The following is a 19,504-nucleotide window of genomic DNA, read 5'->3' on the forward strand; positions in this document are numbered from 1 at the left end:
GCAGTATGTGGTCATTCTTTTTGGTATAATAAACTTTCATTCAAAATCCTTGTAGGAAGCCCACCAGAATTAATTTATCTCTAAGACCTAGTTTTCTTGGGAGCTTTCTATAATGTTTTCAGCTATCTTTTTTAAATTAAAAGGTCCAGCTATGAGACCATGTATGTTCTGTGAACTAGATTACATAGCTCGCACATTCACATTTCTACAGAATAGAAAGAGAGCACATGTTAAAGCAAGAAGCCAATGTAATTGATCTGGACATGGAGGTTAAATTCTGACCTCAGGCTTACTGAAGTACCCTATACCCACAAGGTTTACTAACTGTTCTGTAATGCACTCAACAGACATTTAACTGAATACCTACAAAGTGCCAGGCACTGCAGCTTTAGCAGTGAATAAAATATACAAAAATGTATGCCCTCATGGAGTCTTCATTCTAGCAATTTTATTTTAAAAAAACCTTTTTAACTTAATGCTCTCTGCAATTTAAAGCATTCTAAAGAAATCACCCTGTACTTAATTTTAAAAAGTCTTTGAAAAAAAATCAGGAATGAAATGGTCTGTTTTCTTTGGCTGATTTTCAAATGTACTAATGGTTAGTAAATGTTTTCTATTGTGATTTGAAAATTAAATGTTTTTGTTAAATAAATTAATTAAAAACTTTTTTTAAAGTTAATTAAATTCTACTGAGCTTCTTAGAAATCTATTAACTTTAAGGTTTTGAAGTTAAAAATCTAAAAATGTTATGGTTTTCTTTCAGATGTGCAGATATAATTTCTCTCCAAACCATCATATTCTAATATTCAAAGTGAACATTCTAATTTCAAAGTAAAAGGAAGGAAAGGGTACACATAAGGCTCTCTTTTCAGAAAAGAGAGCAAACCTTGCAAAAGGTGGGTGCGGATGGGATGGGACAACATGAACATACCATGAGGGAAGCTACAACTCAACCATTAAACTGGGATCTGGAGGTTACCGTTCAGCGAGCTTTCGAGCCTCTTCTGCCAAGAGAGTCATGTTGTTTGGGTCCCCCGTAGACTCTGGCTGAGTGACTGACTGTAGAGAAAATAAAGCACTTATTCTTAAAAGGACTGAATTATTTAAATTTAATGAAGCAAGTGTCAAAACTAAATTTTTATTAATGTTAGAAGGCAAAAAGAATGCCTTTCTTATTTTCAGAGATCTTTGCTTAATATCAGCATGCTTGATTTCAGATTATTTCTATTTCCAGTAAAAAATAAAGTAAGATTAAATTGCTTGGTGCAACAGAAGGAACAAAGCTACAGAAAGAACCCAGATGTCCCTTGGCTTTTATTCACTTTGTCATAACTGTTTCATTACAACTGGACTAACATGGCTTTCTTGCTCCATATTTAGGGACAAATAAAAAGATGCAAGGAGTCAATTTAGTTGAAGAAGCATTGCCAGTCACACTCTTGCTACAAATTACCAAGGGACTCCCCCAACTCCACCTCAGACCTTCACAACCACTCACCACATTGGCAGCGGCAACTCTCGCTTTCTCAAGTTCTCTGGATGCAATTTCAATCAACCGCTCTGTGCTCTCCACTCGGGCACGTGCTTGTTCAGCCAAGTTTCCAGTCTCTTCAATGGTATTTCGTATATTCTGTAAACGGCTAATTTGGCTGGACAGAGTGTTATTCACTCTCTGGAGGCGATCCATCAAATTTTGGTCTACATCTGAAATTGCATTGCAGAAGAAAGTCTATAAATTATTTGACGGGGGACTTGCATGAAATCTGAGGCACTACATATCTTTACTCTTCCAAACGTAGCATCTTCCTGTAAGCCATCGGCAGAGCTGCTCAGCCTTCAGCATGCCTAGTCGTACCTTCACTGTTCCATGCTTCACACTGTTCCCCAACTGTGTGCCTGTCTGTCCCACTTGACTATGAACTCCTCTTTCTTATACATCACTATATCCCCAGTCTTATACACTGGTTGCTAAAAAGAAGACACCCATGGAACATTTGATGAAGGAAAGAGAGATTGATTTTGGTATTCCAGCACATGCCAGATTTAATCATAAATATACAATGTTGTCAAAAATGCTACCAGCAGGCATAACACTACCTGACTTTAAACTATACTACAAAGCTATAATAACCAAAGCAGCATGGTACTAGCATAAAAACAGATACATGGATCAATGGAACAGAATAGAGAATCCAGAAATCAACCCATACACCTACAGCCATCTGATCTTTGACAAAGGCACCAAGTCTACACACTGGGGAAGAAACTGTCTCTTCAGCAAATGGTGCTGGGAAAACTGGATATCCAAATGCAGGAGAATGAAACTAGACCTATACCTATCACCATATACCAAAACCAACTCAAAATGGATTAAAGAATTAAATATACCCCCTGAAACAATAAAACTCCTTAAAGAAAACATACGGGAAACACTCCAGGAAGTAGGATTGGGTACAGACTTCATGAATATGACCACAAAGCACAGGCAACCAAGGAAAAATAAACAAATGGGATTATATCAAACTAAAAAGCTTCTGCACAGCAAAAGAACAATTAACAGAGTTAAAAGACAACCAACAGAGTGGGAGAAAATATTAACAAAATTTACATCTCACAAAGGATTAATATCCAGAATATACAAGGAATTCAAACAACTTTACAGCAAAAAACCAAGTAACCCAATTAAAAAATGGGCAAAAGGACTGAATAGGCATTTCTCAAAGAAAGATATATTAATGGCCAACAGACACATGAAAAAATGCGTAATATCACTCAGCATTCAGGAAATGTAAGTCGAAACCACACTGAGATACCATCTCACTCCAGTTGGGATGGCTAATATCCAAAAGACTGAGAATGATAAATGCTGGTGAGGTTGCAGAGAAAATGGAACCCTCCTACACTGCTTGTGGGACTGAAAAATGCTGCATCCTTTATGGGAAATCGTTTGGAGGTTCCTCAAAGAATTATAGATAGATCTACCATATGACCCAGCTATTCCACTGCTGGGAATATACCCAGAGGAATGGAAATTATCATGTCAAAGGGATAACCGTACTCCAGTATTTATTGTAGCACTATTCACAATAGCCAAGAGTTGGAACCAGCCCAAATGTCCATCATTAGTAGATACAGAAAATGTTGTACATCTACAAAACGGAATTCTACTCTGCTATAAAAAAGAACAAACTACTACCATTTGTAGCAACACGGATAGACTTAGAAAAACTTATATTAAGTGAAATAAGTCGGGCACAGAAAGAGAAATACCACATGTTCTCACTTATTTGTGGGAGCTAAAAATAAATAAATACACAAACAAACGGGGGAAGGGCAGGGAAGAAGACACAACAATCACAATTCCTTGAACTTGTTAAGACAAGAGAACAGATATGATGTTGGTGGGTGGGAAGGGGGGAGGAGGGGGGAGGGAGGAATCGGTAAAGGGACACAAAAATCAACTACACTGTATATGATAAAATAAATAAATAAATAACCAGTTTAACCATTCCACTCACTTGCCACTCCCTGTGACAGCGTTCAAAATATATGAACCTCTAAAATTAAAAAAAAAAAATGCTGCCAGCCCGGAGAGCTGAGCATTTTCCAAAACTTGGAAAAAAAAAAAAAAAAAAAAAAAAAAAAAAACAGGTTCAAACAGATGTTGAAGTATGGTAAATTAAACTCATTTTGTATTTTAAACTCTTGCTGCCATCTCCCCTGTATGCCAGCATATGTCCATGCAATTTCTTTCCAATTGATCTCTGCTTCTGAATAGTTCTTCAAATTGTTCTTTATTAATTACGCCCATTAAACTTAAACTTCATACTTGGGTCCTACTAAGCCAAAAGATAAATATTAGCCCATGTAAATATAACACTGTCATCATTATTATTATTATTTTATTTTGAGCAAACCCTGATTTAATTTTTTTTTTAATTTTAACATTTACTTAGCCATATTTGTGGGGTGCAATGTGTTGTTTCAATACATGCCCATACTGCACAATGATTGAAGCCTAACATTATTAATATTCTCACATCATGAGGTTATATTAATATATAAAAACCATTAAATAAGTTCTACACAAAACTGATCTGTTCTTATTTCAGTATGAAATAAGCATGCTGGGGTCTAAATTTTCTAAGGAATGTAAAAAAGATGAGAGGGCAAAGTTAAGACCAATAAAGATAAATACAGGTTTGGAAAACAGCAACTTGGGAAAAGGGCCACCAAATATATGTGGCAAAGGTGATGTACTACACAACTCTTGCCTAACTACACCACATGGTTCTGCCTGAAGGATTCCGTAAACAATTATTTGGTATCTAAAGATTTTAAAGAAAATTCAAAAAACAAAAACAAGTTTAGATCATAGAAAATGATTTAAATTTAGGAGGGTTAAAAGCAGCCGGTGAGGTTATAAAAGCCCTCTCCCTTTAGACCTTCAAGAATGCAATAGATACTGATCTCTCTGTCCAGTTCTTTAGAGAAACAATAGTATCTGTAAAGAGAATAGATAACCTAAGTGGCAGGGTTGCTTCAAATGCTTTCCAATTCTGTGTGTCTACTTGTAAGATCTAACTGCACCATATAATCTCTTTTCAAATCTGCAGAATAAATACAAATTTAAACTTCAAATGAATACTTAGGGGTGGCCTTAAAAGGTAAATCATGAAAACGTTTTCATTCTTGGCTAGTTTGAACCTAAGCAGGAAAGGTCAGCCAGGAACTCCACAACTCAGGTCTTAGGGGAAGCGAATTTTAACCCCAGCCCCACTATGACGTTCCCAGAGCTATCAGAAGTGTCGGCCTATTATGCTCCTGGCCTTTCAGGTGGTTCAAGGGGAGTTACAATGGCCATGGCTCCTATCAGAGCTCCCATCAAATAGAATCACCTGCTTAGGTGACATAGGAAAGTGGGGAGCAATTGCGGATGATGGGAGTCATACGTATCTGGGGCTGCACCAAGATGCTTGGAGCTTAGACACGTGCCAATGCTGGCTGACCTTCCTTTCTTGTCCCTTAACCTATTCCCATGTCCTGGCTGTGTGCCAAACCCCAGCTCGTGGTTGGACTGATTGACAATAATCCTGCATTCAATTTTTCTCTATATATGGCAAGACAAACATGAATTTGTTGTTTCAAAAGAATACATTAATGGAAAAAATGTGTGTCAAAAGTTGTTGCTGGAAAATGAACATCCAAAACATCCACTATTGTTTACATAGAACAGGAAAGGTTTAAATTCCTCTTTATCTATGTTTAAGACTTAAAATGTAACAACCACCACCAAAAAAACCAGCAAACTCAGAAAAATGCCTAAAGTTAAAATAAGCTATTGACCTAATTTTTCTAATTTCTAAAAATTCATCCCATGGAACAGTGCCTGGACTCTCACATAAAAATCAAAAATACTGGCCCAAACCAGATACATACAATTACTTCCTTGTTGACTTCAATAATTTTATAAAATCAAAATTCCATATATTAGATATTTACGAGAAGAAATAAATGATCTATTTAACTTTTGTTGACTATACTCTGACAGGAAGTCTTCTCTATGTAACTCCAATGGATATAGATTCGTAAACGTAATAGTAAAGTTGATCATTGCTGGGCCGGCCCTGTGGCTCACTCAGGAGAGTGCGGCGCTGGTAGTGCCGAGGCCATGGGTTCGGATCCTATATAGGGATGGCCGGTGTGCTCACTGGCTGAGTGTGGTGCAGACCACACTGTGTGCTGAGGTTGTGATCCCCTTACCAGCCAAAAAAAAAAGTTGATCATTGCTGTTTCAAGTATACTAATTTTAATGTACATTTACTCTGTGTATCTGTGAACACTTTGGAGCTTAGACAGGTGCATTTCAATGATGGAAAGCCCCCAAACAAACACCACCTCAGCCCAGTGGTGAGCACTTTGAGGGCATGAGCAGTGTCTCATTCATCTCTTCATGACTAGTGTTTAGCACAATGCCTGGCATGCTACAGACACTCAGTAAAAGTAGAAAAGGACTTCTCCACATTTAGAAGAAAAGCTTAATTCACAGAGTAAGAAATAAAAATAAAATATTAAAGTGACTTAAAAAGCAAGTACATTATTTAAAATAACTTTTTTAAATTTCAAAATTTTTAAAACTGTCTTTTAAACTCAGTAAAGTATTTTAAAATAAATTATTCTCTAAATCTTAAGTAAATCTTTTCTGTGCTTATTATCAGTATCATCAGGTAATGTGCACAGAACTGATCTAATTACAAAGGACCTTAAAAATAAACATAACATATAAGACATTTACATAATGTTATTAGCACATTTGTCTGCTAATTAGACAGAAAATTTCATAAATAGGCACTAATGTCTAATGTTTATTTTCACAAATACCAAGTGTTACATATTTTGCAGCTAGATCTTCAGTCAATACTTGAAGACCACAATTTTTTTTGAGAGTTCTTTCAAAGGAAATAAAGCAGTGCATAAAATAAACTCTTACCAGAATGACAGAAAATCAAAGTTCAAATTTTCTACTTAAAAATAATGCTCATCAAAAATGCATGTGTTCAATGACTCTTTAAGCTACTTTAAGACACCTTGTAGTGGAATAGATTTATAAAATGCTTGAAATTTGAACATCTGATAGTTTTGATATGTTGGAAAATTACCTTATGCTTAGTATATTTTGAAGCATTAAGTTGATAAGGTATGTTTTTGACATACTGTTTAAAAAATAAAATGATTCATATCCTACAAGTAGTTTAAAAATTGAAAAAGAATTTTTAAAACCATCCTAATTACCCTTGAATTAGGAGCCACTTCTAAAGATGGGTCCATCTCACAGAAGTTACCCATGCTTTAATCATGTGTACCTTTGATGTCCTGGGCCTCACGAAGGAGGTCCATAACCTCTCTCTCTGCTTGCTTTAGTCTTTCCTCAAAGGCGTGATCTGTCACCATCTCATCCCCAGTTCCAAGGTTTGCAATGAGACTCTCTAACTCCTGGAGTTTCACTCGATGTTCAGCCACCTATACATAAAGAAGGAAGAAAAGAGAAAGGTGGGACACAATTATTCTGAAGAATGCCACTGCACTTCCTGCAGGAATCACAGGGGTGCTCAGATATGTGCAGGTCTATACACTACATGGATGTCCACTTTTAAACAGGTGGCACGGGTAGTTTTCTTTATTTCTGCGGCTTCAAAAGAAAACTTGCAGGACCATTCCTGGGACTTTAAACACTACATGCCGATGACTCTTCAGTTCTGACCACTTCCTTGAGTGTTAGGTTACTTCTAAATATCTCCACTTAGCTGTCTGATAGGAACCTCAAATTTTTTTTTTTTCCTTTTTGTCTTTTTTCGTGACCGGCAACGGATCGCAACCCTCAGTGTCGCGCCCATACCGGACCGGGACCGGCCACGGGATCGCAACCCTTGGTGTTGCTCCCGCCCCTCGCTCAGCCAGTGAGCGGCCTATACGTGGGATCCGAACCCTCGGCGGGAGCGCCACTGCACTTCCCAAGCGGCGCACTACAGCAGTGCGCCACCGGGCCGGCCCAGGAACCTCAAATTTAACATCCAAAATTATGCCTCTTAAATCTGTTCTGAGTTTTCTCCATCTCAGTAAATAGGGCCTCCAACTACCTTAAGGAAAAAACTCAAGGCCCATCTTTGATTCTTCTCTTTCCTTGTCCTGCTGCCAAACATGTATATTTATCCGATCCAGTCGAGGCTTTCCCTCTTTCCCCATTCCTAACCATCATTCTTCACATAGCAGTCAGAGTGCTCCCCTTAAAATATAAACTGTATATCGCAGCTTATAATAGTTTCTCCAACACATTCCCGTGGAATTTGGGATAAAATTTTACTACGGTCAACATAGTCCTATATAACCTGTCCCTACCAACCTCTCCAGTCTCATCACAAACCCCCTTCTCCTCACTCAGCAGACTCAGTCACTCTCCAGCTTCAAGGCCTCTGCACACTTTCTGCCTGCAGCAACCTACCCACTCCTTCCTATCCGTAAGATCTCACCTTAAATGAATTTCTTTAGAGAAGCCTTACATAAAGCGGTTTCCCCCCAATTATTCTCCATTTGTATTCTTTCTGGCACTTCTCTCAGTATTTCTTTTATTTATATACTTAACTTTTATTATTTGCCTCCCAACTGGAACCTAAGTCTTTAGAAGAGGAACAAGTCTATCTTGTTCACATTTTTTCTCTAGAGCTTACTGTATAGTAATGTCCATGCAGTGCTTGCTGAATGAACGAATGAATGAATGAATGCACTGCTGACAGCTTACCTTATCCTTCACTAGCCGGTAACAAGCTGGGCATTCCTGGCAGCCAGGCCAAGACCGATTGTAGAAATAGTTCTCTTCACATTGGTCACAGCGATTTCCCACAAAGCCTTCTTTGCACTCACAGCGACCGTTGTCCTTGCACTGGAGTGAAAGAGACCCCTCAGGATGACAGTCACAGGCTGCAGAATAAGGGGGAAATAGTGCATAAGAAGAAAAAAATGGAAGAGTGAACCTTTCTTTTTTTTTATTTATAACTCGGACTGACATTAATAAGCTGACTGTACTACCACTGTAAGTAGTCACTTTCTTTTTTAAGGCCTACTTATGAGACCTTCATGGTTAACTTTGCTTAGCAGAGAAGACAAACATTTTTAAAGCAAAAATAAGTGTTAAGAGAAAATGTGCATCCTTTGGAGCACTGTTCATCTTACTTAATAATTACAGAAATTAGTCTATTAAACTAATCAGTGCCCTTTTTATGCACTTCAAGAATTCATCTCTACCTTCATTTCTCTACTGTTTAATATTTCTGTAAGAAACTAGAAAACCCAAATGCTAATGCTTCTTTTGCATTATTTTATAGTTTGTTTACTCACTTTGTTCTCTGAACTGAGTCAATGACTTATGCTACATTCCACAGGAGAAACGAAGGAATTCAGAGAGCAAAACACCAAACTGTTCTGAGGCCTAATTCCAGGCAAGTGTTTATGCCAAGGAGAAGCAGATGTTTATATGTAACCGTACCAAAAGGGCCCCAAGGGTGGGAAGCAAATGCAGCCAGTAAGTCAACAAGCACATTGTGAACAGAATCCTTCACTGTTTCATTATCTGCACTGGGAATGTGATCAATAAAATAAGTTTCATTAGGTACAGTGGGAAAGTTCAGTAATCAGAGAGAGACTTTTCTTTGGAAAAGTAAAAAATTGGGAAAAGGAAGAATCAGAAACACTATAAAAGAAAACATAAATAAGGTGGTTGCAAAGGAACCAGCGAAGCCCTCGATCTCCAGAGATTTAGAAAAGGAGAATATTCACCAAATAAAGCATCTACGATGACTCAGATACAGCCCTGACTACAAGCCAGGTGGCTAGACTGAGGTGGTCAAAGTCCTTTCTGGACTTAAGGTGTTAACTGACATTAGGGGAGACACAGAGTGTATGCCACCAATGCCCCTTACGTTTGCAGCCTTCAGGTCCAAACCCAAAGTGGTTGACCTCACAGCGCTCACAATGCTGACCAGTGATGCCAGGCTGGCATTCACACTGGCCAGTGCGGATGTCACACTGCCCGTTGGTGGAACCCAGAGCATGGCAGTCACACCTGAAAACAAACAAGACATTTTTCAGGTAAGAAAAATACATATTATGCAAAAACTTTGGTTCTTCTCTTCAGCATAGTCTGGATGTCATTTGAAACAGGAAACTATGTTTAAACGTATGTTTAGGATTATGAAGACCAAATGTTAAGGGGGGCTCAAGTAATTTTTATGAGTTCCATTTAGAACTTCTTTTTCTTACCTAATTGCTACCAGTGACTCTCCAACCTGGCAACAGATCAGCACTAACCAGGAGTTCTGGAAACAGGAATTCCCAGGTTGCAACCCTGCAAGTTCTGCTTTTAAGCATCTTGGAAAAAACCTTATAATTTGTATTTTTAAAGTGTTGTTCAGATGATTCTGACACAGCTGGGGCCACTGGGCTCCACTCCTTTCTCTCATTAGCTTAATTACAGTTCTCCAGCATTGCCCCAACAGGGTGCCTTGCCTATATTAGGCACTCAATTCCTGAACAAAGTAAAGCCAACTATTAAATATAACTTATAAAAATTCATTACTTCTGATACAAAAAGCAAAAATTACTTTCACCAAAGGCATGGATGTCTCACCTCTCACAGCCTTGCCCGCTGTGCAGGTTGTAGGATCCAGGGTCACAAGCTCCGCAGTCCCGGCCAGTCACGTGCGGCAGACACTCGCACTGCCCAGTCACGGGGTTACAGCTGCTCTGCTGTTTCACTGTCCCATAGGGATTGCAACTGCAGGCTAAGGCAGGGAGACGGAGACAGCAAAAGGTACAGTCACCTGAGGGAAATACTAACATATAAACAATTCAAATAGATTCCTTAGACTCATGTTGTCTGATCCTGTAGCCACTGGTCACATGTGGCTATTGAGCACTTGAAGTGTGGCTAGCTAGTCTGAATTGAGATGTGCTATAAATGTGAAATACATACTGGATTTTGAAGACTTAGTGTGAATAAAAGAACATATATTTCATTAATAATTTTGTATTGATCTATTAAAATGATAATATGCTGGCTATATTAGATTAAATAAAATACAAAAGGCCTTCAAAAAGTTCATGGAAAGATTTGTATTATCTTTTAATTCTATTTTTTCCACGAACTTTTTGAATTACCCTTGTATAGTAAATATAATTTTGCTTGTTTCAACTAGGAAATTTTAAATTATGTAAGTGGTTTGCACTATATTCCTATTGGACAGTGCTGCATCAGACCAAACAACCATAAGTATTTAGAGACACACAATGAATTCTCAGAACAAAGGAATATAATTATGACAGAATCTGACCAATGGCTGATTACCTCTGCATTTGTCTGCTGGATTGGGAGCCAGGGGATTTCCAAAAAATCCATCTTTGCACCGGTCGCAATAGAAGCCTGCAGTGTTATAGATGCACTTCAGGCATTCTCCTGTCAAACGATTGCAATTTCCAACTGCATTGGGATCGACATTGTCATTGCACTGGCACAGGCGGCAAAGCCTCACAGGGCCGTTTCTACCCAGAGGGTCTCCAAAGTAGCCATCGTCACAGAGCTCACACCTCTTACCTGGGGATGAGACAATCTAATGTTATGAAAGGTCTGTCTGAGACATTTCTGGTGCTAGTTTGCCCCCGGTTACAAATAGCTAGGCATGGTGCAGCAGAGGACTTGGCTGCAGTCCTGGCAGTGGGCCAGAACAGCAGAGTGACCTTGAACCCATCTGCATTTCCTCATTAGAAAGGAAGCACCTGGCTTGCCTACTTCACTTCAATTGTTCTGAGGATCAACCAAAATCAAGTATTAAAAGTGCTTTGTAAATGAGTCCGGCCCAAGATTTAGTAACCTCTCCAGGCCCAAGGGATGGCACATTCATTTATGTCTGTTTTGGCTGATGATATTAAAAAAGATGAAGTGCCACTTTTGATACCATAAGTTTCCCATACAACCGTGTAAACAGGATCATTCTCTTAATATATAAAAGGCATGTACTAATCCTTCCCGAGCAGTGCCAAGTAGTACAGAGTTAGAACTTGTTAGAAGAAAACTGAGAAATCATCAATTACCACCTGCTTCTATCACAGCTAAGGGAACACAGAGGTGAAGTAACTTGTCCACAACCAAATAACTGACGGGAAGAGGGGCAGAGCTAGAATCTGGGCTCTTTCCAACACACTAAGCTCACTGCTCTTCATCCTTCCTTTTCCGCTTTCCTGACATCATTAGCTTATGTTGGGCTTTGAAATCTTTGTAGCCAATAGGGCCTGATTTTGCGTAAAACTTGTGGAGAATCAGAAGTCTGATCGTTTATTCAGTAAACAAACGTTTACTGAGTATCTACTATATACCAATACTACTCTAGGTGGTCATGACGACGTGAACAAGGTGGACAAGGACTTTGCTCTCTATGCTGCAGTTTGGGCAGACCTGTACACAGACATACAAATAAACGAGATTACTTCAGATAGGGATAAGCATAAAAAAGTTAAAGAGAGCAAGAGGACAGGATGATAGAGTGAGGGTGGGGGGCTAGTTTGGATGGGGTGGTTAGAGAAAGCCTTTGTAAGGAGCAGACACTGGGATGACCATAGGAAGACAGAGAAGAAACCAGCCATGATAACATCCACAGGAAGAATGTTTCAGAAACATAAGATGAGCTGTAGCAGCAGTAAGAAATAATCCATGTAGGACCACGCAGGTCACAGTAAGAAATGTGGATTTAAATTTAAGTATAATGAGAAGCTGTTGGCGGGGTTTAGAAGTGATGTGAGTTGATTTACATTTTAAAAGGATTATTCTGGCTTCTATGTGGAGAATGGATCATAGGGCAGCAGGTAAAGCAGGCAATCAGGCAATTCCAGGTGAGAGACGACCGTGGTCTGAACCAGGGTGGTGGCAGTGCAGGTGGTAAAAAGTGGTTAGATCTGAGACAGAATCAATGAGATTTGTTGACTGATTGTTGCTGGGAAATGAAAGAAAGAAGAATGAAGTATAAGCCCTAGGACTGTAGCCTGAGCAGCTAGGTTGACAGTTGTATATTTACTGAGACGAACAATACTGGGGAAGAGCCGCACTGGGGTTGGAGAAAAGGGAAGAAATGAAAGATTTAGCTTGGATTTGCTCAATCTTGAGATTCCTTTAGCTATGTGAATAAAGCTCACAACAGAAAATAGTCGGCACCTTCAAATTAGCATGCCTGAGGAGAGTCTAATAAAGGGACTATTTATAGAAGTATGGGCGGAGTGCAGGGAAACCACAAGGAGAGTGTAGTATATGGAACAGGCTCCATCACCTGGGCCTCAAGGGGTGGGTAGAGGGAGCAGTCACCAGAACCTAATGTTAGAAAGAGCTGTTTGGAGAAGGCCTCATGCCAGGAGCTGAGACCTTTGATGTGGGGTCACCGATGCAGAGGACCCCGCAGATAGGAGGCCTTAGCAATAAACACTCTGCCCTCACCCTGCTCCTTCTGTCTCCTGGTATGTGCTGCCTGCTGTCAGAAGTCAGATGGAGGCTGGCGGGTGATGTAATGTAACAGGTCTCATCAGAGTGGAAAAGGTACAGAGTGGACACGGAGGGGCAAGTGGAACCCAAGTGGATGGCAAGTAGGTAGCTGGTGCTCAGGAGAGAGAGGTCAGGGCAGAAGACACAGATTTTGCAGTCATAGGCAGAGAGAGGTTTTGAAGCCTAAAGGTGAGATTTGATCACCCAAGGGAGACTGTAGATCAAGCTGACACGAAAGTCCTTGGCTGAGAAACAGAGGCAATTAAAGAACGCCCACTGGAAGAGAGGTAGAAGGAAAACAAGGACGGTGAAGTGCCACAGAAGGCAAGAGCAGAAGACGTGAGGAGTAAAGAGAACAGTCAACAGTCTCCAGTGTTGCTGAGAGATCGGGTAAGAGGACTGACAACTGACTGCTGGACTTGACAAACGAAGATGACTGATAAGATGAACAGAAAATGTGGTTTTGGGTGGGGTGGGAGGGGAAGAAATAGGACGTTAGAGAAGATGAGAAGCTAGGGACGCTCCTGGTCTCTGATGTAAACAGCTGCCAGATTTTCACCCAAGATCCATCTCCAGATTAGGATGAAAGCAGCATTTCATTTATGCTTTTTCATCAGATAATTTAGCTATTCTAGGTATGATCTATATTTTAAAAGTTTTGAAACCTGTTTTGAATAAAACGTAATAAAATTAAAATCTAGTTGGAAAAGCTAAAACAGAGCTATATGGTAGCCCATGGAAAACTCACTCTAAAATATCCTTCGGCAGCTATAGCTAGTCTACTCTTCTGCTTTAAACTCTAGGATCTAGGTCCTAAGCCTGGGTGCACGACTTATATGACTTTGGGCAAGAGATATACTCTTTTTTGTCTTAGTTTTCCTTATCTTCTCCCCACCCCACCTCCACTGGGAGAGGTATCCCCCTTTCTTCTCCTTTAGTACTCCTGTGCACATTCTTTTATCTGAACTAACCATACTGTATTAAAATTATGTCTTTCCCTCCATAATTTAGGCCTCTAAAGAGAAGGAACCATCCCTTATTCATCTTTATATTCCCAAAGACATGCATTCAAATTTGTTGTAAAAAAAGATTATTACCACTACTTTACCTCAAAAGACTTTAAAAATTTTAGATTAAATTTTAAATTAAGATTTTAGAGTAATCTTTTTAAAGATTAAATTACATGTAAAAGCATAACATGCATGAAGATCTCCGTGATTATCGGTCATTATTCAGCATTTGATAGTCTTCTAAATGAGCAATATCTTACCTCACATCTGCAATCTCTATTCATTTATCCAGCAAATATTTGCATTAATTCAATGCATATCTTTGCCTAACTCTGTTCAGAGTGTTGGGGTTGCAAAAGTGAATAACACAAAGTCCCTGCTCTTATGGTGCTTAAACCAGGGGTGAAGGAGTGGAGGAACAATACAGACAATAAACAAATGAATAAACATAAAAATGCCAAGTGGTTAAAAAAAGTGCTATGAAAAAAAACTAAAGCAGGCTATAGGGATAAAGAGTGATGGCATTACCTTTTTACAGGGCCTATGCTGTTTTTCACATAGCCCACTACACCCTAATTAATATCCTCAAGAATTGCTATACAGCATTCCCTTCAAGCCAGGTGATAACTAACAAAACAAATATATTTCACAAGTCTTGTGTGAGGGACATCTTGTCAGTGACTAATATGTTTATAACATTTTCTAAGATCTCCTGTGTTATACTTCACCTTTCCATTAACTATCACAAATAATCTCAATTCCCCATGTGTTTATTGATTTAGTATGGACATGAGGATGTCACAATGCTTAGTTGCTTAGCATTACAGTTGCAGTCTACCCAAAGAAACAACAACAGTTGTAAAGGGACCTCTCAGAGTAAGTTCTTCTGAGAGTAGATATTGCAGGTGGGAATACTATATGCTATGGCAACAGGGTAAGGGGCCCTAATAATCTGGGGTAGTAAGGTGGGGAGGGATTGTTGAAGAAAGCCTTCCTGGAAGTGATGTTTCAACTCAACCTCACAGAATAGACAGGAGTTGGCCAAGAAACCTGAGGTTTGGGGAGGAAAAAGTAGGGTAAATTAGTGTGGAGAAAGAACAGCTGACAGCAGACCAAAGAGTTTGGTACATTTGAGAGACTAAAAGAGAAGCTCAGAAGGGCTGGAGCAGAAGAGTGTGGTGCAAGGGTGAATGGTGGGGAATGAAGCCCGAGAAGTCTCTGTGTGTGAGAATCTGCTGGGCCACTGCTCAAAAAACAAACAAGAAAAAAAGCAGGAAAGAGTCAGAAATATGAAACTCTACACTAATTTCCATTCCTTATTCCTTATTTCAACCCAGACTGCCTGGCTTGAAATCCCAGGTCAACCAATGACTAGTCATGCAGCCTTGGGAATGTTAACTGTGCCTCAGTTTTCTTAGCTGTAACATGGGAGTAATAGAACTTACCTCATAGAGTTGTGAGGATTAATGAGGCACTACATGTGAAGTAATTAAAGTAGTACTTGGCCATAAGTACTCAATACATGCTGGCTATCATTAGTTATCTATCTGATATGCACTTTATGAATGCATAATTAACCTGTTTCCTACAAAACTTCTGCCTACTAGGAAAACCATAATCATTGAAACAAACAAAATAATTTTTAAAAATCCCAAGGCCCTTCTTAACCAGGTCGTTTTATTGGATGGAACACTGAAAGCAGATGGAAAGAGCAGACTTACCAGTGGTGCCAGTAGGACAATTGGTGCACACCACCTCCTTTGTCTTGGGGACAACAGCACAACTTGAGCCCCCAGGACATGGACAGGGTTGGCAATCAGAGGAGGTGCCCATGGTTGAATCTCCATAGTACCCATCACTACACTTCTCACAGTGGGGGCCAGCCGTATTGTCTCTGCAGTTACAAACACCTATGTGGAGAGGAGGTGCGAGAAAACCGGCAAGTGTGCAAGTAAATAAGACAGTGAGCACTTCCTACCCAACTGCTAAACAGAAGTTAGGTCCAGCAGTTACCAAAGATCATCTCACCTGTCTCAGGGTCACAGGTCTCGCTGTGTCCACTGCAGGTACAAAGCACACATGGACTATATGGTCCAAGACTCGGAGTTTCTCTCCTGTAACCTGAGAGGCACATCTCACAAAACTGCCCTCCATATCCCACAGGACAGGTGCAGGACTCCACCCAAGTTGCAGGGACCCCAGGCCCAGGACGAGCACTTGTCAGACTGACATCATCCAAATATCCAGCACCTGTGTATTGTATGGAAAAGAGAGTCACCGAACTGTCTTCCGTTTTCCAAAAATTTGTGAAAAGTCAATAATGCTCAAGAGTAACCAGACCCCAAATTCCAGAGAAAATCATTCATTAGCTTAATCGATCCACTGGAGAAGATAATTAGAAAATAGGATTTATAACAATCATGGTATTGGGTGCTAAGTATCTAGAGTGGTGGTATAATAAACTTAAATTTTTAAACACACACACACAGCCAGACTTGCTGGATTTTACAGTTCTCCCAATCACCAATGTGAAAAGTGAAAAGCAATGGACAATCATTGGGGGCAAGAAGAGATATGAGCAAGAGTGAAGGGGAAAGAAGAGTGTGAGTCTGTAGACATTGAGTACTGTTTCTGTTCTTTTTTTTTTTTTTTTTTTTGTCTTTTTCCGTGTCCGGCAACGGATCGCAACCCTCAGTGTTGCCCCTGTACCGGACCGGGGACCGGCAACGGGATTGCAACCCTCGGCGCTGCTCCCGCGCCTCGCTCAGCCAGTGAGCGGGAACCGGTCTGTATGTGGGATCCGAACCCTCGGGCGGGAGCGCCGCCGCGCTTCCCAAGCAGCGCACTATCCAGTGCGCCACCGGGCCGGCCCCTGTTTCTGTTCTTTTGCCACAAAAGCAGGCATTGACTGGAGTTCAAAGATAAGAAAGAAGGGAAAGCAGCTGTCAACAGGTAATACTCAGGTTATATATTTTTTTGCCTTCCATAAAACAGCAAAAACTAGTAAATAAGTCCTAAGACCCAGGGCTATTTTGACAAGTATGCAATTATCCTAAAGTTGTTATGCCATATGTCATAATGGTGTCCCATTTCTATAAGAAAATCAAAATAGAGGAAACCTTATACTGGCTTAGACCAACGTTCATCCAGTCCAGTGGTGCCCTTGACAGCATCAGCAGCAACATCCTATGGGAGAGGTGGGCCTTGATAACATCATCATATTTCCCTTTAATTTTCATTCCACTTGAGTCTTTTGCATTCTTATGCTTAAAGTGTATTTTTCCCATGTTATGAAATATCACTTGTTGTTTATATAACTCATTTGTTTTTGCTTTTGTTTTGGGGCATCTGGCTGGTATGGGGATCCGAACCCTTGACCTTGGGTTTCAAGACTGTACTCTAAGCAACTCAGCTAACTGGCCAGCCCCTATATAATTCATTTGGAAATCGACCACAGAAGGCAGAAGGACATGTCTTCTATTTCTGCCTTGAACTTACTTAACTTTTAATATGTTTCTGGTTTTTCACCAGTTAGATCATGAGATATGTCTCCAGCTGTTAATGTGCTTCCTATTGTAAACATTCATAAGTCTCCCATATGAAAAATACTTTCTTCAATCTTGTTCCTATTCTCAAATTACAGTCTATCTCTTTTTCCTTCCTTTACAGCCAAGCTCCTTAAAAGAATACTCTTACATATATATGTATGAAAACATCAGACTGGACCCCATAACTATGTACAATGCATTAATTAAAATTTTAAAAAAGAATATTCTTTATCTTCTTCACCTTCAAATTACTTCAAAGCACTGAGATCTAACTTCAGTTTTAACATATATATTTTTTAAAAAAACAAAACTCACCAATGATTCCTTAATCATCCAATCCAAAATCCAATGGTGCTGTCTTCCTAAACCTGTTAATTGTTCTCCTCCTCAAAATTCTTTTCCTCCCTTGGGTCTCAGGGCATGGACCTTAACTAACTGTTTCCAGAATTACATCCTCTTTCTCTATATATCCTGTCATATTCCCAAGTTTAAAAGTACTGCTCATATGTTGACAACCTTCTAAATCTAGACCTCTACTCCTACCCTCTTCCTACACCCCAGATCCACATCTCTAACTACATATAAGACACTTTTTCCTGGATATTCATGCAGGCATCTCAAAAATCAACACACTCAAGTTGTTGAAGCCACGCCCAATACCACCCCATCACTTTGATTCCACCCCCCACGAAGAGCTTTATCTTGCCACAGAAAAAGTTCCTCAGTTAAAAAAATATTTGAAAGAAAAAAATTTAAAAGACATATTTTTAAAGCCTTACCTAACTAGGCACACTGCCAGCGCCTGGGGGCCCAGGGCATCAAGCTGGGGACCAGACCCCCACCCCATCCCCCGCCCACAAACAGGCATACCGCTGGCACCTCGGGGCCCACCTGGGAACCTGGGGCATGGACCAGAGACCGAACCCACCCACAACCAGGCACACCACCAGCACCAAGGAGCATGCCAAAAACATCACCTCCATGTGGGTGGACCACCACAGCCACCACAGTAACCACAGCTGCCGTGAAAGCGGCTAGATGTCACAACCACCACACAAATGGTCCACCAGCCACTGGAGTGCACTGACACAAGGAGAGGCACCAGCAGAGACCAAAGAAAAGAAGAAGATGTCTCTCTCCACAAAGCCCACCCCAGAGTGACAGAAGCATCTGCTCTATGATAATACTGGGGGACCTGAACACAACCTTCAGCACTGGACAAATCATCTAGGCAACAAATCAACAGAGTAACCATTACTCTTTCAGAGGGAGAGAAGAAACCTAGGGTTATGAGTGGTTGGATGGGGGAAAAAGAGGGGAATAGGGAGAGATTGGACAGGAGCATAAAGAATAAGTACAATTTTTAACAATATACATACTAGTAATATTGATCTGATCAACATATGACAACACTGAATCCCAAAAATATGTATAATCAATTATGATTCAATAAAAAATAAATATTTTAAAAGAAAAAATTTAAAGGACATTATTATTATTATTTTTTTCCCTTTTTGTCTTTTTTCATGTCCGGCAACGGATCGCAACCCCCAGTGTCGCGCCTGTACCAGACCGGCAACGGGATCGCAACCCTCGGTGTTGCACCCGCACCGCGCTCCGCCAGTGAGCGGGAACCAGTCTCCACATGGGATCCGAACCCTCGACGGGAGCGCTGCTGCACTCCCAAGCGATGCACTCTCCAGTGCGCCACCGGGCCGGCCAAAAGACATTATTTTTAAAGGCTTACCTAAAATTACAAATTTTCGCTGAATGATTTATAATTTTTGATAATTTAGCCAATGATTCAAAGGGCTGGAAAATTACATAACAGCACATAAAAAGAAATGAAGGTTAAAGAACTTGAGCCACTA

General features: G+C 40.1%; 1 protein-coding gene across 1 annotated transcript in view; it reads right to left on the minus strand.

The window, feature by feature from the left end:
- LAMC1 (laminin, gamma 1 (formerly LAMB2)) overlaps window positions 1-19,504 on the minus strand; it is a gene marked incomplete at its 5' end in the record, with an annotated part of 123,366 nt that overhangs the window by 13,142 nt on the left and 90,720 nt on the right. Inside the window, 9 exons of the mRNA XM_008567949.1 lie at window positions 980-1,059; window positions 1,499-1,704; window positions 6,864-7,020; window positions 8,297-8,475; window positions 9,474-9,616; window positions 10,181-10,334; window positions 10,898-11,143; window positions 15,807-15,995; window positions 16,114-16,335. Coding sequence (XP_008566171.1) covers window positions 980-1,059; window positions 1,499-1,704; window positions 6,864-7,020; window positions 8,297-8,475; window positions 9,474-9,616; window positions 10,181-10,334; window positions 10,898-11,143; window positions 15,807-15,995; window positions 16,114-16,335 — 1,576 coding nt within the window. The remainder of the gene's footprint in view (window positions 1-979; window positions 1,060-1,498; window positions 1,705-6,863; window positions 7,021-8,296; window positions 8,476-9,473; window positions 9,617-10,180; window positions 10,335-10,897; window positions 11,144-15,806; window positions 15,996-16,113; window positions 16,336-19,504) is intronic.

The sequence above is a fragment of the Galeopterus variegatus genome, unplaced genomic scaffold (assembly GCF_000696425.1).
Source record: "Galeopterus variegatus unplaced genomic scaffold, G_variegatus-3.0.2 Scaffold358, whole genome shotgun sequence".
NCBI lineage: Eukaryota > Metazoa > Chordata > Mammalia > Dermoptera > Cynocephalidae > Galeopterus > Galeopterus variegatus.